Source organism: Canis lupus, chromosome 3, assembly GCF_003254725.2.
Source record: "Canis lupus dingo isolate Sandy chromosome 3, ASM325472v2, whole genome shotgun sequence".
Taxonomy (NCBI): domain Eukaryota; kingdom Metazoa; phylum Chordata; class Mammalia; order Carnivora; family Canidae; genus Canis; species Canis lupus.
The window spans coordinates 35291665-35318745 of NC_064245.1; the positions used below are offsets into that span (position 1 = coordinate 35291665).

The 27081-nt window shown below is 34.6% G+C and overlaps 1 protein-coding gene across 10 annotated transcripts in view; it reads left to right on the forward strand.

The window, feature by feature from the left end:
* The window catches only part of UBE3A (ubiquitin protein ligase E3A), a 95832-nt gene that overhangs the window by 33024 nt on the left and 35727 nt on the right, over positions 1 to 27081 (forward strand). For 9 of the 10 annotated variants that reach the window (XM_049108379.1, XM_025438005.3, XM_025438001.3 and 6 more), the window contains one exon: positions 25629 to 25936. In XM_049108379.1, the coding sequence (XP_048964336.1) occupies positions 25629 to 25936 (308 nt within the window). Of the gene's footprint in view, positions 1 to 659; positions 734 to 25628; positions 25937 to 27081 lie in introns of those variants that run through there. The other variant, XM_025438008.3, reaches the window with a different exon arrangement.

A 27081-nucleotide genomic window follows, 5' to 3' on the forward strand; every position in this document is an offset into this window, starting at 1 on the left:
TTTTTAGAAGGGTGGATGGTGATGATCATGGGTTGTGTGTTTAATAATGCCTACAGTCATGGTTGGCTGACAGAGGAGGTGAACCTTTTTGAAGAAAGTCAAGTATTTTGGATAAGAGGGAGCTAAAGTGTTGGGATAGATTGTGAACACTGGCATCGAAGTTGGCATCCAGGTGACTGGTGCAAAATGAAGCTGTTAGTATAATGGGTATAATTTACCAGAAGAGAGAGGAAAGGTATTCACATAGATAACATGGCTTTCAAAGTACAAGTTCTGTTTGTGTTATATTTTGTTTTAATGGATATTGCTTTAAATATAAGGAATTAGAAGAATAATGGGTTTTAGTTGTCAGTTCACAGAAAAGGTAAAAGATAGGCAGTGCCTTTTGGGGTAAGCCAGGCTTTAGTGAAAGCTAAGAGGTGGAGGGACCGGGACCATTATATAAAGCAGTTGCAGATTAAGGACAATCTGTATTATAAATGTTTTTTCTAGAGATTGTAGTAGAGTAGATTAGTGGGATGAAGTAATAATAGTAAAGAATAGAAAAGGGTAGGTGAAGTTTGGCACTATGTAGTAAGAATCAAGGATGACAAGAATGCGAGGCATAATAGGATATTTGTCACAAGATTCCAGATGAAACTCTGGAGTTCTGGTTGAGTTCAGTGAACTGTTAAACTGTTTAACTTGGCCATGTTAACATGGACTAGCAGGAAATTATGATGTCTTGATAACGGTATGTAAGGTTCCACACATAATCGCTGGAATATAGTTCTGAGTCTTCATTTCTGCCCCCATTTCTCAAATTCCTATACCTGTGGAAACCATAATCAGGCAGTAGTTTAGTAAGGTAAATAGGTCCAGGTTCTATAATTTTCTGAGTCTGGATTTACAAAATAGATAATGAAGGATTCTTGGCTTTACCTAAGAATTAACTAGGGTCTTTGATTAATGGCAGCATCTTACATTTATTGAAGTATGATTTTTTGGGGGCACTTGGAGACACATTTGCATTTGACATCCTTTAACTAGGGAACATGTTGGGTGCATTTTAAATGGCAATTATATAAAAGAAGTTACCCATTTGTTTTCAGGTATTCTTAGTGTTTTCTATTCTCCATGGTGCATAAAAACAGTACAAATTTCTAACATTTGCATATCATTCTGTAGTTGAGCCTAGAAATAGAACTAACACAATAACCCAGATCTTTTTATCCAATTGTATGTATATTGTCTCTGTATTTTGTGTAAGCTTATATATTATTATTATTTTTTTGTAAGCTTATATATTATTGGAGTCTTTTTGCATATACTAATTTAGACTTTATTATTTTTTTTTTTAATGATTTCATTCTAATAACTTCAATTTCTCCTCCTTTGGTCTTTACTCTCCACCTCTATCTTTAATGCTTAGGATATGTTTTCAGGTGTATAACCAAGACAATAAGTGGAACATGGGTAAACGTATTAAGTGATTTATGGTTCAGTGCATATCAAGGCTATTTCCGTAAGTACTTAGTTTTCTCTACATGTTGGTATGAGCTAGCACTCAGGTCTCAGGCCCATCATTATCTCTTATCTCTAGATAGCTCTCATATTTGTCTCCAACTCTGACTTACCCTCTGAGTTGTAGACTTCATATATCCAATAATTGAATGTCTGATTGATTCTCTTAACATGTCCAAAGTAGCTCTTGATTTTCATCCTCTTAAATCTACTTGTCTTGTATCTTTTTGCCATCTCAGTTGGTAGCAGCTCTTTTTTTTTTCTTCCAGTTTATCTAAAACTTTGGAAGCATCTTTGATTTCTGTTTCTCACTTAAATTATCAGCAAATCATGTTGACTCCACCTTTAAAATACCGTAATTCAACCACTTGTCCTTTTACACCATTTCTACCTCTATCACTCTAATTAAAGCCATCATCTTTTGCCAAGAGAATGAAATTGTTCCTCAGTAGTTTTGCTGCTTCCATTCTTGGGCCTTTCAGTATATTTTCTATGTAGCAGCCAGATTGATCTTTCCTAAGATTTATTTATTTTAGAGAAAAAGAGAGCATGAGTGAGAGGGGCAGAGTGAGAGAGAATCTGAAGCAGACTTCATGCTAAGCACAGGAACCTGACAGGGCTGGATCCCACAACGCTTGAGATCACAACCTGAGCCAAAACCAAGAGGCAGATGCTTAACCAACTATACCACCCAGGCAGGCGCCTTCAGAGTGATCTTTTTAAAATCAAAGTTAAACCATGTTATTTATGCTCAGAACTTTCAAGGGCATTCCATCTAAGAGCAAAATCTGAGGATCTGCCAGGACCTGTATGAGCTCCCTTGCACTTGTGTGGCCTTTCCATTTCTCTTGCTTGTCTTTACACTGGCTTTATGGTCTTGCACTTATGTTTCAATGTTCTTAACACTCGTGTCTACTGTTTGTGACCCTTCTCTAATATCCACATGGCTTCCTTTTAGTTACCTCAGTGATGCCTTATCAGAGAGGCCTTCCTTGACCAAATTTATCAAGGAATGGTCATGTGTTGTGTTCTTGATTACCTTGTTAGATTTATCATCATAGGATTTAATGTCAGTTGACTTGTTTCACTTTGATTTTCTTGTTGTCTTGTTCATTTAATACTAGAGTGGAAACCTAATGAGAGTGCCTGGTCTATAATAGGTAGTAAATACTTATATATGAAAGAGTGAAATTACTAAATTAATGTAAAATGTTTATTTCAACCCTTTTAATTCCTTTGCAGAAGTGTAGGAAGAATTTTCGAGCATCAGTGTATGTGTAAATAAATGATAAATATGTACACAGCCCATAGACCTTGTGTAGTTAGTTAGCGCCTAACATCTTGAACACTTACCATAGGACACGCCACTATGCTCCGTACTCTACATGCATTCTATCATTTGATAGGAAAGGTGAACCTTTTTAAAAAACAAACAATAATGAAAATATTTATTTCTTTAGGTATATAAAGTTTAATTTCTCGAATTTGCATTTTATATATTTTTTGACATCTAGTTGGCACATAGTGTTACATTAAATTCAGGTATACAGCATAGTCATTCACAACTTTCTACATTATGCCATGCTCACCACAAGTGTAGCTACCATCTGTCACCATACAATGTTATTACAGTACCATTGACTATATTCCCTGTGTGTACCTTTCATCCCTGTGACTTCTTCATTCCATAACTGGAATCCTGTACCTCCCACTCCCCTATACTCATTTTGCCCCTCCTACTATCCTGCCCCCACTCCCTCCCCCTCAGCAGCCATCAGTTCTCTGTATTTATGAATCTGTTTCTGCTTTTTGCCTGATTTATGTGTTGTTCTTTTTTTTTTTTTAAGATTATATATGTAAGTTAAATCATATGGTCTTTGTCTTCCTCTGTCTTATCTCACTTAGCATAGTGCCTTCTAGATCTATCAGCATTGTCTTAAGTGGAAAGATCTTACTGCTTTTAAAGCTGGGCCTTTTAATCAGATTAGACTATAGACACAAAGCTTGGATCATTTGAGATTGTAGAGAACTGGTACAATTTCTTACTTAAATTTTTGGCAAAATTCCCCAGTGAACCTAATCTGGTTCTGGCACTTTCTGTTTTGGAAGGTTATTTATTCAGTTTTCATATCAGATTGTCTTTCTTCTTGTGAGTTTTGGCAGATTGTGTCTTTCAAGGAATTAGTTCATTGCATCTAAGTATCAAACTTGTGGGCATAGAGTTATTCATAGTATATCTTTTTTACCCTTTTAATGTTCATGGGATCTGTTGTGATGTCCCTTTACTTCATTTGCGATAGGAGCAATTTAGGTCTTTTTTTTCCCTTAGCCTGGCTAGAGGAGTACTGATTTTATTAATCTTTTCAAAGAACCAGCTTTGGACGTTGATTTTTCTCTGTTGGTTTCTGTTTTTCAATTTCATGGACTTCTCTTAGCATATTTCTTTTCTTTTCCTTACTTTGGATTTAATTTATTCCTTTTTTGGATTAATAAAGTGGGAATGTAGATGATTAATTTTTTATCTTTGTTTATGCATTCAAAGTATAAATTTTCCTCTGAGCACTGTTTTTGCTGCATCCTGCAAATTTTGATAAATTGTTTTCATTTTTATTTAGTTCAAAAGGTTTTTAGTTTCTCTTGTGATTTTTTTTTTATTGACTTGCTTTGTTTAATCTCCATGTATTTTGAGATTTTCCAGTTATCTTTCTGTTACTGATTTTTTTTGTAAGATTTTATTTATTTATTCATGATCGACAGAGAAAGAGGCAGAGACATAGGCAGAGGGAGAAGTAGCCTCTCTATGGGACACCTGATGTGGGACTTGATCCTAGGACCCCAGAATCATGACCTGAGCCAAAGTGAGACACTCATCTACTGAGCCACCCAGGTGTCCCGGTTCTGGTTTAATTCTGTTGTAATCTGAGAGTAGACATTGTATGATTTCTATTCTTTTATATTTGTTACGGTGTATTTTATGGCCCAGAATGGGATATATCTTGATGCATGTTCCATGTTAACTTGAGTAGAATGTGTAATCTGTTGTTGGATGAAGTAGTCTATTGATGTTGATTCTATCTAGTTGATTGATGATGCTGTTGAGTTCAACTGTGTCTTTACTGATTTTTTGCCTGTTGGATCTGCCCAGTTCTGATAGAGGGGTATTGAAGTCTCCAATTATGTTAGTGATTTTTTTTTTTTTTTTTTTTTTTTTTTGTAGTTCTCTCAGTTTTTGCCTCGTCGAGTTTGATACTCTGTTATGTTTTGAGGATTGTTATGTCTTGGAGAATTGATGTATTGATCATTACATTGTGCCACTCTAACTCTCATGATTTTACCTTGCTTTGAAGTTGGCTGTCTGAAATTAGTATAGCTACTCTAGCTTGCTTTTGATTATTGTTAGCATGATACATTTTTCCTCTTTATTTTTCATCTGTATCTTTATATTTAAATGTAAATAATATGTGGTTGGATCTTATTTTTTGACCCACTCTGGTAATCTGTGCTTTTAATTTAGACCACTAATGTGTTTAAAGTGATTATTGATATAGTTAGATTAATATCTAACAGTTTTGTTACTATTTTCTATTTGTTGCCCTTGTTCTTTTCCCTGTTTCTGTCTTCTGTTCTTTCTTCCTTTGAGTGCTGAGCCTGACTGGGCTCGATCTCCCCACCCTTAGAGCTTGGCTTGAGCCAAAATCAAGAGTTGGCTGCTTAACTGACTGAGCTACCCAGCTGCCCTTAGAGTTTTTATATCTTAACCTTGTCTACTTTTAAATAACATTGTATCATATCACAGGGAGTATGAGTACTTTATAACAACAAAATAATCGTGATTTCTTGCTTCTGTCCTTGTATCACTGCTGTTGTTTCACGTATGTATATATAAGTGCATATACATATTTAAAATTATATACACATAAGTATTACATAACTAAATACATTGTGTTATTATTTTGAACAAACTTATCTGTTAGATCAGTGATGATTAAGAAAAATAAGCTATTTTATTTCTACTCATTCCTTCCTCAGTAGTTTGTCATTATATAGGTTTGAGTTTCTGATCTATATTATTTTCTTTCTAAAGAAGTTCTTTTAATATTTCTTGCAAGTTAAGTTCACTGACAACAGATCGCCCTCAATTTTTTATTTGTCTAAGAGTCTTTCTCTTCTCTTAAAGAATAATTTCACAAGGTACAGAATTTTTAGTTTGGTGAGTTTTTTTTTTTTTCTTTAAATTTTGATACTTTAGCTAATTCATTCTATTCTTGTATGCACGGTTTCTGCAAAGTCAGATGTAATATTTATTTTTGTTCTTCTGTAGGTGTTTTTCTCCTGGCTTCTTTCAAAAAATTTTCTTTATCCTTGGTTATCTGTAGTTTGAAAATGATATTCCTAGGCATAGTTTTTTGGTTTGGTGTGCTTTTTTTGGTGGGTTTTGGTGGGTTTTTGTTTATTTTATTTTTGACATTTATCCTTCTTGATGTTTTTTGAGTTTCCTGGATCTGTGGTTTGGTGTCTAATATTAATTAAAAAGGGGGTACTCTCTTATTTTCAGATATATCTTCTGATTCTGTCTTCAAGTTCTTCTGATAGTCCCATTACGTGTTATACTTCTGTAGTTTTTCCACAGTGCTTGCATATTCTGTTTTGTATTTTTTTCTCTTTGCTTTTCAGTTGTCAGAAGTTTCTTTTGATTTGTCTTCAAGTTCAGTTTCTTTCTTCAGTTTCCAGTTCACTGTTAAGCTCATTAAAGACATTTTACATTTTTGTTATGGGGCTTTTGAACTTGGGCTTTTTTTGTTTGGGTCTTTGGTTTTTTTTCTGCTTACATTGTTCAACTGTTCTTTCATGCTGTCTACTTTATCCATTAGAACGCTTAGCATTTTAATCATAGTTGTTTTAAATTTCTGGTGTGCTAATTCTAACATCCCTGCTGTATTTAGTTCTTTTGTTTGCTGTCTTTTCAGTATTTTTTCCCTTTGGTATGCCTTGTAATTTTTCTTGATAACTGGGTATGATTTTCTACGTAAAAGGAATTACTATATATAGGCCTTTGGTAATATGGTAGTGAGGTGTAGGGGGGAAGGGAAACATTTTATAGTCCTGTGTATAGGTCTCAGTCTTCTAGTGAGCCTGCCTGTGCCTCTGGATTGTGAACTTCACAAATATTTCTCCTTTTTTTATTTCCTTAAGTGGAACAGGATGACTAGAGTGGGCTGGAGTTGGATATATCTTACACAGGTCAGTTAGGCTCTGAGAATACCTGGCAGATTAGGCTTGGGTTAACTAGTTTCTTCTGAGGCCAAGCCTTGTTAAGAGTAAAGTGCTCTGGTATATTTCATTATAGTTCCTTTTTCCCTCTCCTGCTTGAATATGAGGGGATTTTTCTCCAACATGGGCTGTGAGAACCTGGTTGAGCTTCTTGACATAAATATCAAAATTGTGGACACTCTGGTGGGACTAGGTCCCCCTGGAGTTTTTAATGGTTAGACTTTTATGTGCTGACCTTCCAGGAATTTGTCCATGATAGTTTAGGTTTCCCTGTCCTATTATAGGTTCCTCTGGCAATAGCCTGCTCTCTGCTTCAGTAAGCCATGGCTCCCTGTATTTGCCTCTCTCTCCAGTCTTTGGGGCAGCAGTTCTATATTCTTCTCTCAGTAATCCAAGAAAAGTTGTTCATTTTTTAGTCTGTTCAGCTTTTTACTTGTTTTTAGATTAGAGTAGCAGCTTCCTAGCTCTTCCATGTGGAACTAGAAATCAGAAATTGAGATATAGCATAGATTGGATGCTTTTATTTTCTATATGGAATGGGAGACAGTATTTCTGTATGACTTGAATTTAGGTGTACTTAGTGTGTATAATTGCATTTGTGGATTAAATAACATCTTGAAGTATATTTTACGTAAAATATATAAATCTCTTTAATCAAATGGAGATCTCTTTTCAAGATCCTCTGCTATAGGTTCTGATATCATGTTCTTTGCATATTCTTTTTATACCTCTGATATACCTATGAAACTGGGAAGTTTTTTCAGAAAACAGTGATTTTTATTTTTTGTTCCATTTTATTTTAAATTCCAGTATAATTAACTGTTATGTTAGTTATGTTAGTTTCAGGTGTGAGTATAGTGATTCAACAGTTCTTTGTGTTACTCAGTGCTCATCACATTAAGGATACTCGTAATGCCCTTTACGTATTTCACCTATCTCTTTACCTGTGGTTATTATCCCCTCTGGTATCCATCAGTTCTCTGTAGTTATGAGTCTGTTTTTTGGTTTGTGTTTTTTTTTCTTTGTTTGGTTCTTAAATTCTGCATATGAGTGAAGTCATATAGTATTTGTTTCTCTTTGAATAATTGCACTTAGCATTATACCCTTTAGATCCATCTGTGTTGTTGCAAATGGCAAGATTTCTTTTTTTTTAATGGCTGAGTAATACTCTGTATATGTATATGTATATGTACACACACACACCACATCTTCTTTATCTGTTTGTTAATGGACACTGGGATTGCTTCCATATCTTCGCTATTATAAATAGTGCTGCAGTAAACATAAAATGAGAATATCTTTTTGAATTAATGTTGTCATATTCTTTGGTAAATACCCAGTAGTGGAATTATGGGATCATAGGGTAATTCTATTTTAAATTTTTTGAGGAACCTCCATACTGTATTCTATAAGTGGTTGCACAGTTTGCATTTCAACCTACAGTGCGTGATGAGAATTCCTTTTTCTGAAACTGGGAAGTGTTCTGACAGTTATTTCCCTTTATGGTTAAATACTGGAAAAAGGTAGGATTAATTGACACTGTTATATAGTTACTATCAGAAATTGAAGGATCTTTATTAACATTTCATAATTTGCTAGGTTCTGAGAACATAATTGTAAGGAAGCTATTTAGTCATGTCTCTTAGGGAGCTTACCATTTAAATAATAGTTATAAGATGTACTGAGAGTAGGTACACGTTGCTGTGGGAGCAAAGATGGAATATGAAATCATCTTGGAAATGGTATGTAAGCTGAGTCTTTGAGGATGACTCAGTATAAAAAGGGATCATTGTATTCTAGCCTAGAAGAAAACTTTTCTATAGACTTGGAGCCAAAGAAGAGAGCAAAACAAATTCTTTGAACTCTAGGAAGTTCAATATTGATTGAATGTAGATTTGGGTGGTAGGAGGAAATGTGCTTAAAAAATGTGGCTGGAAGTAGGAAGCCTTGATAGGTAGTGAAAGGCCATGACACTACTGAAAAGTCCTGGGTTTTCTCCTGATAGACATAGGAAGTAATGAAGGTAGGTGTTAGGCATAGAACTGGCCTGAGTCATAGTCCACCTTTTTTTTTTTTTTTTTAAACCAAATGAAACATCATATAAACTTCTATAAATTCTCTTCTATCTTTTTTTTTTTTTTTTTTGGAGAGGGGCAAGTGGCAGGAGGGAGAGGGAGAATCTTAAGCAGGCTCTGTGCCCAGTACAGAGCCTGCAGGCTGGATCTCACAACCCTGAGATCATGACCTGAGCTGAGATCCAGAGTCAGACACTTAACCGACTGAGCCACCATTTAATGAGCCCTATACATTCTATTTTAAATAGAAAGTATCACTCTTCTTGTTTATGGTGGAGATGGAGGAGAAGATGAGCTGCCTCTGGTTGAGTCTTCTCAGAGAAGAATGAGCAGAATCTGGCTATTTTTGTTGAGGTACTCTAATAAGAGGGTTTTTAGAATCAATGTCAATTAATTACACGTTTCATTCATTATATCTTATGTGTCCCTAAAAAGGTTTTAAGAAATATTAATGGAAATGGTGTACTTTATTAGATAGAATTTGTTAGCTGTAAATGGGATTCAAAGCTAAAAGAGGTCAGTGAAAATAAAAAGGATACTGTTCTCCCTAAATTATTTAAAAGCAGGATTTTCTGATTTACTAGGTCCTTTATTGGCTTCTCCATTCTCCTTTCTAGAATAATTGTATTAGAGGACACAATAAACTGTGTTTGTTCACTGTAGGTTAATGAATGCTCATTGTTTTTGTTAATCATTTCACTTTGTAGCACTACCTTCTACCCAGTTACCCATGACAGAAACTTAGGCACCTACAAACTACATCTTTTAAATATTTCTTGCATTAGTTTCCTTTTATTCATTCCTGCTATTATTACTTTCTTTCCCTGGTCTTTTACAATACTCATTACCTAGATTATGCCTACCTCAACTTTTGCCAGCTTTGATCCCAGTTTACAAAATGGAATTAATCATAAAGGGAGATTTGACTTAGTCACTTACTTGCTTAAACTCTTTTGTGATTTGTATTACAGATATTCTTATGTCATGGTTTATGAATGGTATATAAATCTGAAATTTTTTGTAAGATTGGAGTACATGTGCATTTTTATGGGGAGAAAATCAGTCACCTTTATTAGATTACTCCTCTGCTGACTAAAATCAGAATTCTTATTTTTTATAAAGTCTCATAATCTGGCTCCTTCCTGCCACTTCATATTTTCGAGTCCTTTTTTAAACTTTATACTATTGAACTTAAGTTGTCATAAGATGTTCTCGGGCTCCTGTGCCTTTACTCACTCATTTCCTTCTTACCTTGTCCTAAGTTGCCTTTCTTTATATTGCCATAACTCTGTATTTCCTATGATATTAAAATCCTCTGGCTTTCAAAACCTCCTTTAAACAGTAAGTTTCAGACAGCCCGGGTGCCTCAGTGGTTTAGCGCCGCCTTCGGCCCAGGGTGTGATCCTGGAGGCCCCCTGGATCAAGTCCCACGTCGGGCTCCCTGTGTGGAGCCTGCTTCACCCTCTGCCTGTGTCTCTGCCTCTCTCTCTCTCTCTGTCTCTCTCTGTCTCTCATGAATGAATAAATAAAATCTTTAGAAACAATAATAAGTTTCTTGAAGAAAAGAGCCCATATGAAAACAGTAAGAGGACCTAGAATAGGACTAGATTTTCAAGCAGAGTTTGAACTATGCTGAAGGAGACATTTGGAAGTCATCAGGTATTGCTTTGAAGGAAGAAGGAAACTGTCCAAAGAGAATTTAAAAGAGAAAGTGTCTAATGGCTGGTCCCTGGGGAGTATAAACATTTCTAGATTAAGAAGGGAACTCTGAAGAACAACCAGAGAGAAAGGAGGAAATCAGAAAATGGTGTCCTGAAAGCCCACAGTAAATTTCCAGAAGGTCTACATTTCTCAGCAAGGTTAAACCAAATAAGAAGTGAAAAATGATGACTTGGCGAGATTATTTTCTACATCACTAGATACTGAAGCTAGGTTATAAGGTGCAGTAAGCCTTGACCTGTTCCTTTCCCACACACTGTTATTCTTGTTCTCAACTGATGCTTCTGGATTATTCTCTCAGTATGCTGCTCTTTTGAAGCTGTGCATTCTCAGTATGTCATCCTCTGTCTTTCTTGTTTAGTGATCTCCCAGTCACTTCTCAGTCTTTGAAGAATTCATACTCTTCCACTCTACCCCAGATCTGTGATGTCTTTGTTTATATGCTTAACTTCCAACTCCCTAGCATCACAATTCCCTAACTATTTTATCTTTGAGCGATTTTATCTTTCACCTCTGCTTTGCTGTGTCTTCCCATTCCCTTGGGCATGCTAATGTTTGTTGTTTAATGTTAATTAAAACACTCACCACAGGTTGTAGTCTTTGTATGCTTTCTTACTTGCTTTCTCTCATCTCATATGTTTTGATCTCACTTGTCTTTGAGAGGTGTCCTGTTACCCCTGTAATTGTCTTCCAGTCTCAGCCCTCTAGTTTCTCTATTTCCTGACATTAAGTGTTCAGATCCAGAAGATTGAATAGATCATATTCTGTAGTCTTTTCACTCAATTGATTGTTTCCTTTGCTGTACACAAGTTAAGTTCACTGTAGTCCCATTTGTTTTTGCTTTTGTTTTATGTGCTTTTAATGTTATATTGAAGATGCATTGCCAAGTCCATTGTCATGAAGCTATTTCCCTGTGTTTATTTTGGGAGTTTTTTAATGTCAGATTTTATGTATATGTCTTTAATCCATTTTAACTTTTTTTTTTTTTTTTTTTTTGTAATGTAATATAAGATGTAGAGGTCAGGGGCACCTGGGTGGCTCAGTCCGTTAAACATCTGCCTTCAGCTCAGGTCATGATTCTGGGTACTAGGACATAGCCCCACATCAGGCTCTCTACTCAGTGGGGAGCCTGCTCCCTCTCCTGCTGCTCCCCCTGCTTGCACTCTTGTGTGCTCTCTCTCTGTCAAATAAATAAATTAAAAAAAATCAACTGCAGCATGTCTATTAAAAAAAAGATATAAGGGTCTAACCTCATTCTTTTGCATATGGATATCCAGTTTTCCCAGTACCATTTGTGGAAGAGACTCTCCTTGCCACCTGTGCTAAAGCTCATTTGACCGTATATGTGAAGGTTTATTTCTGGCTTCTCTGATGTGTTCCATTGGTCTGTGTCTTATCTGACGTACTGTTCTGATTTCTTTAGCTTTGTAAGATGTTTTGAAATCAGGAAGTGTGAGACTGGCTTTCTTTTTCTTTTTCAAGATGGTTTTTGCTGTTTGGGTTCCATTGAGATCCCATATCCAGGAATTTTGTTTTTTGGATTTCAATTTAAAAATGCCATTGAGGGATCCCTGGGTGGCGCAGTGGTTTGGCGCCTGCCTTTGACCCAGGGCGCGATCCTGGAGACCCAGGATCGAACCCATGTCAGGCTCCCAGTGCATGGAGCCCGCTTCTCCCTCTGCCTGTGTCTCTGCCTCTCTCTCTCTCTCTCTCTCTCTCTCTGTGACTATCATAAATAAATAAAAATTAAAAAAAAATGTGTCTTTTAAAAAAAAATGCCATTGAGATTTCAGTACGGATTGAATTGAATATATAGATTGCTTTGGGTATTATGGACATTTTAACATTATTGTCTTATCCATGAACACAGGATCTTTACATTGGTTTCTTTCAGCAGTGTTTTGTAATTTTCATCGTACAGTAGTTTTTCCTTATCTGTGGTTTTGCTTTTAGTGGTTTCAATTAACCATAGTGAAATGTGATCTGGAAGCAGGTAATGCTTATAAATTTTATATATTGTTAGAATTTGATCACTAGTAATCTAGCATTACATCACAATGCCTATGTCATTCACCTCACTTGATTTCATCATATAGGCATTTTATCATCTCACATCATCATAAGAAGGGTGAGTATAATACAATAAGATATTTTGAGAGACCATATTCACATAACTTATTGTAATATATTGTAATTGTTCTGTTTCATTATTATTTGTCTCTTAACTATGCTTAATTTATAAATTAAATTTTATCATAAGTATGTATGTATAGGAAAAAACATTATATATAGGGTTTGGTACTTTTATGGTTTCAGGCTTCCATTAGGAAGGGGCTTTGGAATGTATCCTGCATGGACAAGGAGCACTGTTTGGATACAAGTCTTCCACCTCCTCCATTAAGTTTATTAGTAAAGTATTTTATTCCCTTTGATGCTGTTGTAAATAGGAGTATTTTTTTGTTTGAAGTGAAAAGTTCACTAATTTTATTTAAATTTTTTAATTTTTATTTATTTATTTATTTATTTTTATTGGTGTTCAATTTGCCAACATCTAGAATAACACCCAGTGTTCATCCCATCAAGTGCCCCCCTCAGTGCCTGTCACCCAGTCACCCCCACCCCCCCGCCCACCTCCCTTTCTACCACCCCTTGTTTGTTTCCCAGAGTTAGGAGTCTCTCATGTTCTGTCTCCCTTTCTGATATTTCCCACTCATTTTTTCTCCTTTCCCCTTTATTCCCTTTCACTATTTTTTATATTCCCCAAATGAATGAGACCATATAATGTTTGTCCTTCTCCGATTGACTTATTTCACTCAGCATAATACCCTCCAGTTCCATCCACGTCGAAGCAAATGGTGGGTATTTGTCATTTCTAATGGCTGAGTAATATTAATAGGAGTATTTTTAAATTTTCCTTTTGTTCATTGTTCATAGAAACACAACTTGTTTTTGCATTGGCTTACTTTTGTACCCTGCAACTTTGTTAAATTTTATTAGTTTTAATATATATATTTTTTATTTGTGGACCCTTTGGGGTTTTCTACATATGAGATCCTGTCATCCGCAAACAGGTAATTTTGTTTCTTCCTTTCCAGTCTGGATGCCTGTATTTATTTCTCTTGCCTGATTGCTCTGACTAGGATTTCCAGTACTGTTCTAAAAAGAAATGGTAAGAGCAGGCATCCTTGCATAGTTCCTGATTTTAGAGGGAAAGCTTTCAGCTTTATACCATTAGGTATAATCTTAGCTTTTCATATATGGCTTTCATTATGTTGAGGTAATTTTCTTTGTGTTGTTTCTTGAGTGTTTTTATTATGAAAAGATGTTCATTTTTGTCAGATGTTTTCTCTGCATCAGTTGAGGTGATCATGTTATTTTTGTCCTTTGTTTTGGTTGAGTGTTTGATTGATTTTTGTATTGTGAAGCATTCTAACATTCTAGGAATAAATCCCACTTGGTAATGATAAAACTCTCCTGATGTGTTAATTGAATTCTACTTGACTAGTATTTTATTGAGGATTTTTACATCACTAATCAGGGATATTGGTCTGTATTTTTCTTTTCTTTGTCTCATTTTGGTATCCGGGTAATGCTGGCTTCATGGGATGAGTTTGGAAGTGTTTTCAGTTTTTTGGAGAAATTAGAGATGGATTCTTACTAATCCCTTTTTAAATCATTGGTGGAATTCTCCACTGAAACTGTCTGGTCCTGTGTTTTTCTTTGTTGGTAGGTTTTGGTTTACTGATTCGATATCTTTACTTAGGTTGCTTCAGATTTTTTATTTACTTATGATTCTGTTCTGTTAGATTATATGTTTTACAAGTATATTCATGTCTTCTAGATTATTCAGTTTGTTGGCATATATCGTCAACAACAGTCTCTTACGATCCTTTTTATTCTTGTGGCATCAATGTTGATATTCCCCATTATTGAAAGTGGAGTATGGAAATGTCCTACTATTATTGTGTTACTATTTGTCTTAGTTCTTTTTCGGTGTTTAAAATATCCGGGTGCTCTTCTGTTAGGTGTACATATATTTATAATTGTAATGTATTTCTTGTGAATTAACCCTTTAATTATTTGATGTGTTGTTTCTTACTATAGTTTTTAACTTGAAAGTTTTTTTGTAGTGTATGTGTATATGTCTATCATATACATATTTAATATATATGTATGAGACTAATCCCTCTCTTTTTTGGTTATTTGCATATGATCTCTTTTTCAATCCTTTCACTTTCACACTGAGTATATCCCTATATCTAATGTGAGTCCCTTATAGGTAGCATATAGCTGTTTCTTTTTTTTTTTAATCCATTCAGCCACTCTGTCTTTTGATTGAGGAGTTTAATCCACTTATATTTAAAGTTATTACTAATGGGAAAAATTATTGCCATTTTTTGTTTTTTGTATGGTTTTAAATTAATTTTTCCTTCTTGTCTGTGAGGTCTTCCTTTGTGTTTCGTTGGTATTTTTTTGTAGTGACATATTTTGATTCCTGTCTCTCTTTTGTGTATCTTCTATAAGCATTTTCTTTCTGGTTACCATGGAGATTACATAAAACATCTTATAGTTGTAATCTGTTTCAAACTGATAGCAATTTCAATTGCATACAAAAACAGCTCCTTTACATCTCTCCCCCCTTTTTGTTATTATTGACACAAATTATGTCTTTTTATGTTTTATATCATCTACCATATATTTACAATTCTAAAAAATGTTTTCATCTTTCAGATCTGCCTGAATTGATTTACTCACCACTATTACAGTATTAGAAGATTCTGTATTTGCCTATATATTTAACTTTACCAAATATCTTTATATTTTTGCATGATTTTATATTGTTTACAGTCCTTTTTTATTGTTATTGTTGTTGAAAGACTTTTTGTATTTTTTGTAAGGCAGGTCTAGTAGTGATGAACTGTCAGCTTTTGTTTATCCCTGGAGGTCTTTATTCTCCATTCCTGAGGGTCAGTTTTTCTATATATGGTATTTTTGGTTTGTAGTTATTTTTTTCAGCACCTTGCATAGATTGTCCCACTTCTTTCTGGTCTTTCTTGAAGACTTCTGCCTTGTAGAAGACTAATCATTTTTCTTTTGCTGCTTTCAAGATTCTGTCTTTGACTTTTGATAGTGCATTTTAGTATCTGCCTCTGGGTTCATTATAGTTGAGAGTCCTTCAAAACTCTTAAAATTAGATGTCCATTTCCTTCCTCATATTTGGGAAGTGTTTGACCATTGTTTTTTCAGGTAAGCTGTCTGCCACATCCTCTCTTCTAGGGTTCCTCTGGTTCATCTATTGGTCAACTTGGTGGTATCCTAAAAGTGTGTTAGGCTTTCTTCACTTTATATTTTAAAATTTCCCTCTGACTCAATACTTTCAAGTGGGGCCTGCCTTTGACTTTATTTTCTTTCTTCTGCTTGGTTTAAGTCTTCTGTGGATCCTCTCTCATGAATTTTCAATTCACTTATTGTATTATTTACCTCTAGAATTTTTGTTTGGTTCTTTTTTATATTTTCTTTTTGTTGATACTCTTATCTTGCTTATGAGTGGTGATTTCATCTAGTCTCCTATGTTCTCTTGTAGCAAATTGGTTTTCCTTAGGCAATTATATTGCATTTTTGTCAGGTTAATTCATAGATCTCTGTTGTTTTTGTTTTGTTTTGTTTTTGTTTTTTTTGAGAGAGGGAGAGTGAGAGTGTGTGACAGCAGGGCTTAATGCTTGTAGTTTCCCAAATGAAGAGGTTTGTTGGTTTCTTTTCCAAGAGCTTACATATAGTCTTTTAGCCTCTTAGGTCTTTCTGTAGTACTTCAGGTTCTCTGGTGCTGCAAGAAGCCAGTGAACTGTCTTGTTTTCTAAAGCCTCTAGGCATCTAGTGTATGCTGGTTCCAGCCATGCTCCAAGTCAGGTGAGATAGAAACTAGTTGCTTCAGTAGCTCCATTTACCCCCAAAAAACAGGAATGTTGGACATAATTACAATGGGTGAAGCTGCAGGTTGGGCTTTTCATCATGATTACAAACTGTGCCAGTTTGGGGAGATATTAAAGGAATTGAAATAACACAGCTTTCTGTACATGTGTCTGGCTGTTTTTGGCTTTGAGCTTATGTGGGTTGCTGTAACTTTCGAACTGGTTTCTAGAGGTCTCATAAAGGGTTTTCAAACCATGTGTAAGTTAGTGTTTTTGTGAGGGAATAAGTTCTGGGGCCTTATTTTCCTCTGTTGCTGATGTCATTCCTTGGTTCGCTTTTTATCTTTGTTCAGATAAATTTAGTATATCTCCAGTTCAGTTGGTAGGAGAAAATGCTAGAAGAGTCATTTATCCCCTATATAGAGCTAACTTTAATGTATAGTAACTAATCCTTAGTATAAGTTCAAAGATCTCTTTTAAGGGTTTTCTCATAACACTGGAAGAACTCTACTTGTTTTTCAACAGTATCTATAAAAGCTCTTATGTTTCCAAAGTTTACTCAGCTCTCTAAACCCCTAAAATAGATGATTTTTTAAGAGTGATCCAGATATTTGTAATGCAAAATAATCAGTTAACCATACCTTCTTTTATCACAGAATTTATAACATTGCCTGGTCAGTGGTAGACACTCAAGTATAAATTAACCAAGGAATACATTTTGTCTTGATTATAGTGAATCAGAAAGAGATGAAAAGACTATTTCATGATTATCACAGAGAATTGATAGATGCACTACACTAATGGCAACAACTCTTTTGTGTTTCTATCCTTTTAGGATCTTAATTGGAGGAAGCAGATGGATATAATTTGTGTTTAGTTCATTATAACCTCACTGTAAAATGTGACACTTTTAGAGAAAAAAAACAGGTTAAAGTTGAATAATTTTAACAGTTTTTTTTTTTTTTTAATTTTAACAGTTTTACAATTTTAATTCATGTTTAATGTATAACAGGTACTTTGGGCAGATTATAAACCTCAATAAAATAATGCTTAGAGATTATTATGGTAAACATATTTATTATTAGTAAAAATACTGACTTATAATTAGTTTTTTTCCCTTGAAAAATGTATCTTACTTTATAGTTAATGGCTTATTGGTTAAATATGGTAATAATGACTTTCCAATCAGAGTCAATCTTGCAATAATCTAATATTTCCTGCAATTCCTCTGTAAACAACAGACCTAACCTTAAACCTACCATAACCATGTCACAGACATCTTATGTCATCCATTTATATAAGTTGTACGATCTAGGATACCATTGTTCACTCTTCCAAAATTTTTATGTTTAATGTAACTTTGGGGGAGGGAGTGGAGTGTTTACAGAGGTAACATCCCAGAAGGAACAAAAAGATGTCCTTACTTTGAGAAACCACTAAGTAAATGGTGATGGCTTTATACACATTATGTAATAAGTCTTTTACTTCTGGCTTCTTAATTCCTCACATCTTCATTTAACTTGATCTTCAATTAAAGTCACTCACATTGACGTTTTTTGATCTTTGCCTTTTTATCTCCTTTATTCTTTACTTGATCTACCATTAGTTTTGCATGTCATAGTTACTATTCCTTATATCGTTGTTTTTAATTCTAATTCCACTAATTCCAAATGTGTTGTTCACTAACACATTTTCACTTTCTGAGGGTATCAATTGTTGTGGCTTCCTTATCTTTATGCCTATATTCATTACTTATTTTCCAACTACTTGTTATGTTTAAGATTTTTTTCTCTCTCTCTTTTTAAGATTTTATTTATTCATGAAAGACACAGAGAGAGAGGTAGAGACATAGGTAGAGGGCGAAGCAGGCTCCTCGCAGGGAGCTGGATGTAGGATTTGATCTCCAGATCTGGAGATCATGCCCTGAGCTGAAGGCAGATGCTCAACTGCTGACCCACCTATGTGTCCCAAGATCTTTTTTCAACTTTAATCATCTGTGTTGTTGGGCCATCTCAGTCTTCTAATCCTAATGACTTGCCATTGGTATAGGAATATTAAACATACTTTCCTAGTATTTATCTCCTTGATAGGTAAATTAAGCTGCTATACATAGTTATGGTTAGCTTATAATTTTTATCATTATTACAGGCATGTTTTTTTGTTTTGTTTTATTTTGTTCTGTTGAATACTGGATTGATTCAAAAACTAGATTTGAAGTCAGAAAACATGGTATTAGTGCCATTGATGACACCTTGGTTTTCCTTTTTCAGCTGCTCATGACTGAAACCATTTCTTCTGCCAGTTGATTGACTGTTCTAAAAAGTTATAGTATGGTGACAGTATTTTCTTGTAGTGTTTTATTTTGAAAACTTCTATACATGTAGCAAAGTTGAAAGATTTTTGCAATTGACGCAATATGTCTATCATCTAGATTTTACTAATAATATTTACCTTGTTTTATCACATATCATTTTGCCCATGATTCGATCTTTTATTTTTCATGCATTTCAAATTGCTGACTTCAGTGCCCTTCCCCCTAGGTGAAACTATTTTTTAAAATATTTCTGTTAACTTTTCTAGAGTAACTTTGGCCTACCACATGTAATTCATTTGTAGAACTGTCTCACTTAATCGAGCCTTAGAAATAAAATAAGTAGATAATATTACCTGTTTTAAATACATACTTTCAGGTGTCTACTTTAACTTTGAGAGCTTTCTCACTGGAAGATCTCACTCGCCCTCCTACATTATTGACTCAGTAAGAAAAGTCTGTGATATGTGAGAAAATTATAAAAAGTAAGCTATATTTTTAATTTTTTGAGGAACTGCCATATTGTTTTCTAGGGTGGCTGTACCAGTTTGCATTCCTACCAACAGTGCAAGAGGGATTTGCCTTTCTCCATATCCTCACCAACAACTGTTATTCCTTGTGTTGTTGATTTTAGCCATTCTGACATGTGTGAATTGCTATCTCCTTGTAGTTTTGATTTGTATTGCCCTGATGATGGGTGGTATGGAGCATCTTTTCATGTGTCTGCTGGCCATCTGTATTTCTTTGAAAAAAATACCTATTCGTCTTCTCATTTTTAAATTGGATTATTGTTTTTTTGGGTGTTTTATAAGTTCTTTGTATATTTTGAATACTAACCTTTTATTAGATATGTTGTTTGCAAATATTTTCTCCTATTCTGTAAGTTGCCTTTTAGTTTTGTTGATTGTTTCCTTTGCTGTGCAGAAGCTTTTTATCTTGATGAAGTCCCAGTAGTTTATTTTTGCTCTTGTTTCTCTTTCCTCAGGAGACATATCTAGAAAGAAGTTGCTATGGCCAATGTCAGTAGTTTTGGTTGCACTACCAAGTATTTACCCAAAGAATAAAAAAATACTAATTCAGAGAGATACATGCACCTCGGTATTTATAGTAGCATTATCTACAGTAGCCAAATTATGAAAACAGCCCAAGTATCCAGCTGATGAGTGGATAAGGAAGATGTGGGATATATACACAATGGAATATTACTCAGCCATTAAAACAATAAAATCTTGCCATTTGCAACGTCGTGAATGGAGCTAGAGAGTATTACACTAAGTGAAATTAAGTCAGAGAAAGACAAATACTGCATAATTTCACTCATGTGAAATTTAAGAAACAAAACTAATGAACATAAGGGGCAAACTCTGGAAAACCAAGAGACAAACTCTTAACTATAGATATCAGAGAAAGACAAATACTATATAGTTTCGTTCATAAGTAGAATTTAAGAAACAAAACCAATGAACGTTGGGGGCGGGGCGGGGGGAGTGTGGAAAATCAAGAAACAAACTCTAACTATAGAGAACAAACTGATGGTTTACCAGTAGGGAGATGGGTGGGGGAGGGGATGGGTTAAATAGGTGACGGGAATTAAGGAATATACATTTGATGAGTACTGAGTATTGTGTGGAAGTGTTGAATCACTATATTGTATACCTGAAACTAATATTAGACTGTATGTTAACTAATTGGAATTGAAATAAAAACTTTTAAAAAAAGAAAGTAAGCCATAGTTGTCCTCTTGTAGTTTTGATTGAGTGACAGATAAGGTTGTCCCTAAAGGGATCTGATAAGGAAAGGAGTCTGTCTTAATTTCCTTCCTTTTTTCTATATCTTTTTGTTCTTTTTCTTTTTATCTCTTTACTACTTTTTCTTTCTCTCTCCTTTAATTTAATCATAATTGGGATAAAGTGCACATTTTGCTGCATTGATTTGCTGAGGAGAGTGAGCAGGCCATGTGCTTAGATGGAAATGTCATTGGAGAGCAAGGAACACAGACTCTAAATTGAGAGTTGGGAAATTTTTCCTGTGAAGGGCCAGGTGGTATTTATTTTAGGATTTGCAAGCTGTACAGTCTCTTAAAACTACTCAACTCTGCTGTTGTAGTGCGAAACAGCCATAGACAATAATTAAATTAATGAGCTTGGTTATGTTTTAATAAGACTTTTAGTCACTGGAACTTGAATTTCATATAATTTTTGCACAAAATAATTTCTTTTTTGACTTTGTCAACCATTTAAAATAGAACCATTTTGGGGGCTATAAAAACCAAGTGTCTGGCTAGATTTGGCTCATGAGCCTAGATTTGGTGACTGCTACTGTATAGCAATAACTTTGCACAACTTATTTATAAAAATGTTATTATTAGTGTATGCATTCCCAACATGGAGGCCTTTTATATGCTCTAAATTATATGGGGATACAGAATTGTACAGAGATAATTCAAGGTGTCACTGGTGTGAGGAAGAAGAAAAATGTTTATATTAAACATATATATATTAACCATATTGGTTGATTGCACGGATAACATGGAGGTTCTGGCATGGCCTCCTTTCAGTCCTTTCTCATCTGTGTGACTGGTTTTTCTAGGTCTTGGGCAGAGAAGCAGACTGAATAGTAGGATATAATTTCCTTTGTCTGGTATTAAATCTCCTCTTCGTGATGTTAAAAACCCAAGTTTTGAGTCCGTCTTGGGCTCAAATCTCTTATTAGATGTGTGACTTGTTTATGTAACAGCTCTGAGCATCAGCAGAATGATGGTTTATATAGCTAATTCATAGACTTAGGAGTATCTTAGTAATAACTAGGTGCCAGGTAGTATTGTAACTGTATATTAACTCATTTAATTCTCTCACAGTCGTGGTAATTGTCATGTATACCATCACTTTAATGATGAGGAATCTGAGACACAGAAATGTTAAGGAACTCATTCAAAGTCCCGTAGTTTTGTTTTAAGATTTTATTTATTTATGACACACACATGTAGAGAGAGAGAGGCAGAGACACAGGCAGAGGGAGAAGCAGGCTCCATGCAGGGAACCTGACATGGGACTCGATCCCAGGTCTCCAGGATCAGGCCCTGGGCTGAAGGCGGTGCCAAACCACTGAGCCACCTGGGCTGCCCAAGGTCCAGTAGTTAATAAGTGGTAGAGCCAACATGTGAATTTGGGCAGTCTGGCTTCAGAGTGCAAGCTCTTAGCTGGTAGGGTTTACAGCCTTCCAAAGTGGGAACATCTGTAGCACGTAGGTTCTCAAGAAATTACAGATACATTAAGTTTATAGAATTTTGTGGCATGTTTCCTCTCAGAAAAGTTGGTATACTTGTGAGATAGCAGATATCCATAAATGTAAGATTCAGATTTTGATTTTTCAGGTGTTTTGCTCTTTTTTCAGTTACGTAGTATTTATGGAATTTTTTTTGGTAGGACTTTTTAGTACTACTATTGTTAAGAATTATTTTGAAATGAATCACTTTCTGTGAGACAGTATAGTGGGAATTACTTAGACTCCAGAGCAAAAAGACCCATGATTCCTTTTCTTATCCTGATTGTGCATTTTCCTTTGTGTGATCTTGGATATATGATTTTACTCTTTCAGTTCTGTCTCTTTTAGCTGTGAACTGAAGATATCTTCAAAGTCATGGGATTCAAATGAGAGATAACTATGCCAGAGTGCCCAGGCACAGTATGTCTAGTATGTTATCAGACATTCCTCAAACACTAGTACCTTGTTCGCCTACCTATTACATAGAATAACCTAAACCTTAGAACTGAAAGATGGGAAAACTGAGGCTCAGACCATTACTTGTTGAGGGTTGCACAGGTTATTAGAGGCAGAAGGAGCTGTCATTTAATGCAGTTCATCTAATTTCTCAGTCTTGTTTTTACTGTTCATACTCCTTTATACATTACATACAGAGGCATTATGTAATATGATTGGGCTTGGGGGAATTTTCCTTAGGACAAAACCTGACATTCTTATTAAGAAAATAATTAGTGTTTGGTATTTTGGATTTTGATAATTAATCATTAAAGTCCTATGGACAATTTAGCCTCAAGGCTATTCAATCATGTATATGAAATTATAAAACTAACATTTTCTCTATTAATATATGCAAGTAGCATGTTTATTATAGAAAAAATGAATTAGAAGCAAAAACATAGAAGAATTTTAAAAAACCCATTCAACATCATTTAGAGAAAATGTTAACACTTTGAAATAAAAGTGGCTTCATCTTACACTTAGAACTTTGTAACTGACTTTTATCAAATACTGATGAATGAGGAAGGCTATTCCTTGCCAAATTTAGATCTTGGTAATTTTCATTTATTCCATTCTGACATTTAATGCAGGTCATCTAATTTCTGCATGAATGCGTATCAGTTCATTTACGTAGTCCCCTATTGTTGGGCATGTCATTTTTTGCAGATTTCCTAGAAACAATGCATTTTTGCAAAATTGTCCCAATTATTTTAATTTGATCTCTGATTGTATGATTTATTCTCTGTTCATTTTTAAAACTTTTGATATATGTTCATAATTTTCCTCCAGAGTAGAAATACATATCCATTAACATTTTCTCTAGGGAAAGCTACTGTATTTTGGGAGAGGATGGTATTAATATTTCATTCTTTTCTAGAGGATAGCAACATACAGTATAAATGTTCTAAATTCTTATTCTTCTCTTTACATGTTGTCACTTAAAAGTTTTATGTAATAAATCTGGAATAGTAATCTTTAATTTTCAAAAGTTGGGTTGTTTGTAGCTATATGTAGTAAAGTAACTATTAAGTGATTCCCATGCAATTTTTAAGTGTGTTTTTGTAAGGTTTTTTTTTTTTTTTCTCCCTCTATTTTGCATGCATGTATTTGCATGGAACATTTTAAAAATAGAAGCATCAGAATGAATTGAATGTTTTGAATTACAGTTGACCCTTGAACAACATAGGTTTGAACTGTGCAGGTCCACTTAAGTTTTTTTTTTTTTTAAATAGATATATAAACTTGGGTACTGATAAATACCAGTACAGTACTGTAAATGTATTTTGTCTTCCTTAAGATTTTTTAAATATTTTCTCTAGCTTACGTTAAGGTAAGAATATAATATAAAATACATAAACATGAAACGTGTTAATCACCTCTTTATGTTATTGGTAAATCTTCTGGTCAATGGTAAGCTATTTGTAGTTAAGCTGTAGGTTACTCTAAAGTTATATGTAGATTTTCAATGATGCAAGGGGGTGGCACCTCTAATGCCAACATTGTTCAAGGGTTAATTGTGCTAGCTAATCTTTGTCACTTACCTTGATAGTTTAGAGACAAAATTAGACTTAATTAGTATGTCCCTTATCTACTACTCATTTGCCTTCTTGTTCAGTTTCTCATGATTAACAAGATACATCTCACGGTTAACAAAATGTGAACTCTATTGCCATTTGCCATTTACACGTTAGTAAGATAATTGTACTAACATTTTGAGAGTTAGGTAAATTTTTTTAATAGTTTTGATTCTGTTCCTTAGGAATAGCTATGAATTATGGTTTTTTGGATCCAGTAGACCACTTCCCTTAAATTATGTAATCTCGCATCATCAGATAGTAGAAGCATAGATCTTAAGAGTTGAATAAACCATAGAGATAGATATTGTAGTCCAGCTTCTTGCTTGATGAAACCATCTCTTCTTCAGTATCTTTGGAACTTCTGCTGGAACAGCCAATTAGGAATGTGAATCTACATATTTTAGGTTCACAAAGTAAGTGAAACATAAGATTTTGCCCTAAGAGAACTTAAAATATTCCATGTTCTTATGACATGGGATTGATAAGCAAGTTCAGTGACATGTTTTAGGTTCAAGATGTATGTTCAGAATCATTTTCTTGTAATATAACACAGCTTTGGATATTTCATTTATAAGTTTATTTTTAAATCCCTTGTATGGTAGATAATTGGAGAAAAAACTTTCTCTGTTCCTATAAGTTCTGTGTTAACTATAAATCAAGTATTTATAAACTATTAAAATTGTAATTACATAAAGGGAAGCTGGGATGATACTTTAACTAGACTCTCATTTTCTTAATGTTTTTTTTTTTTTAGGGCAGCCCTGGTGGCGCAGCGGTTTAGCGCCGCCTTCAGCCCAGGGTGTGATCCTGCAGACCTGGGATCGAGTCCCACATCAGGCTTCCTGCATGGAGCCTGCTTCTCCCTTGGCCTGTATCTCTGCCTCTCTGCCTCCCTCCCTGTCTCGCTCATGAATCAATAAATAAAATATTTTTTAAAAATGTTATTTTTTTAATGCTAAAATACTAAAACTCTTGGCCATAAACCTTTGATTTTCATCTGTTGTGCTAAATAATTTTTTTTAAAGATTGTATTTATTCATTCATGAGACACAGAGAGAGGCAGAGGGAGAAGCAGAGGGAGAAGCCTGATTCAGGGACTGGATTCCAGGATCCCAGGATCAGGACCTGAGCCAAAGGCAAATGCTCAACCACTGGGCAACCCAGGCGCTCTGTGCTAAAAAAATGTAAGCACATATAACATTGAACAAGTTTTTTCCTCCTCTTTTTTTTTTTTTTAAACCTAAGAAAAGCATATTTTTAAACAATGATTTTGATACATGGTGCTGTTCCTTATCATAGTATGTTGGGCAGTATTTATCAAACATTTCAGTAGCTAAAAGTTTTATATACACAGTGAATCTCCATTTTCTACACTTCATCTTAATATCCAAGTTTATTACTTTAGTGCTTGACTAATTTGCCTTGCCTCATGATCTGTTGAGCTTTTTATGTGAGAGCTGTACTAATCTTAATCACTGTGCTTATTGTTTGAATGCTACAGGAAGCGAGCAGCTGCAAAGCATCTAATAGAACGCTACTACCACCAGTTAACTGAGGGCTGTGGAAATGAGGCCTGCACGAATGAGTTTTGTGCTTCCTGTCCAACTTTTCTTCGTATGGATAACAATGCAGCAGCTATTAAAGCCCTCGAGCTTTATAAGATTAATGCAAAACTCTGTGATCCTCATCCCTCCAAGAAAGGAGCAAGTTCAGCTTACCTTGAAAACTCGAAAGGTGCCCCTAACAACTCCTGCTCTGACATAAAAATGAACAAGAAGGAAGGACAAGGAGCAAGAGATGATTTTAGAGGTAAGATGTTCTATTTTTTTTTTTTTAAGACGTTCTATTTTTAACTGAGAATTTTGGATTGAATCTGATTGTAAATTTAAATAAAATGTATGAGGTTTTTGTTTGTTTTGTCTAATTGTGTGACATTAGGACAAGATAGTATAGTGGTGTTTATTATCATTATATTTATTTATTGTGGTAAAGGACAGAACTTATAATGGAACTAATAACTTAATGGTATCTTATGGTATCTTATTGTTCTAATGGTCTCTAATTAGAAGCAGATTATATTCCAAAAGTTGCTTTGTTAATGGATTGGAACTTTTGAACATTTTCCACTAAGAAGAATGTGTATTAAGTGGTAATCCCCTAAATTAGACCACAAAATCTAACTAAATTATCAAATAACTGGGCTGAATATGTAAAATGAGTTGTGAAACCCCAGCGTTAATGAGGGTGAAAGAAGCAGAAAAAAGTGGTGGCAGTCCTTTCCATTTCCAAGAGCAAAGCATAATTTTGTAGCCATCACTTGAGAAATAATTCAGTTTTCTTTTCAATACTCATTCCATATTCTGCTCAGCTTCTTCTAGACATTTGGCACACTCATACTGCCAAGAATCATCACCTACCGATGGCAGTCTTCACCCAAACACTTGTTTTCTAAATGATCCTGTATTCCAAAATTGTTTTAAAAATATATATGTTTTTAGATCTTCAAATCCAAGGTTTCTTTTCCTTAAGTGAAGATAATCATTGTTAGTAACAAGGTAATTGAATTTCTAAATAACTGACCGGGCTCAGCTCATCAGAGGTAATTGTACTTTAAAAGAGAAAGCTTTTTGTTTAAGGCATGTATAAGTTGGAGAACACCTCTAAAGTTTTCAGTAGCATGATTTGAATGTAGGTTTAATTGGTTATATGGAATTATGTTATACCTTTCACTCTAATTTCACAGTAAAGGTGTTTTCATAACTTGATAACAACTTTATACTGTTTCAAAATGTATGATTCTGTTATATGATTTAATCTCACACTGGATAAGTCTGTGGATGTTTGTCATTATGTATAATAGGGAAGTTGCAGTTGACTCCATTATACATATTTTCCAGCAAGTGTGTACCACAGAGTAACAGTTAATGTAGAATGTGCTGGTGCAATTGAATGCA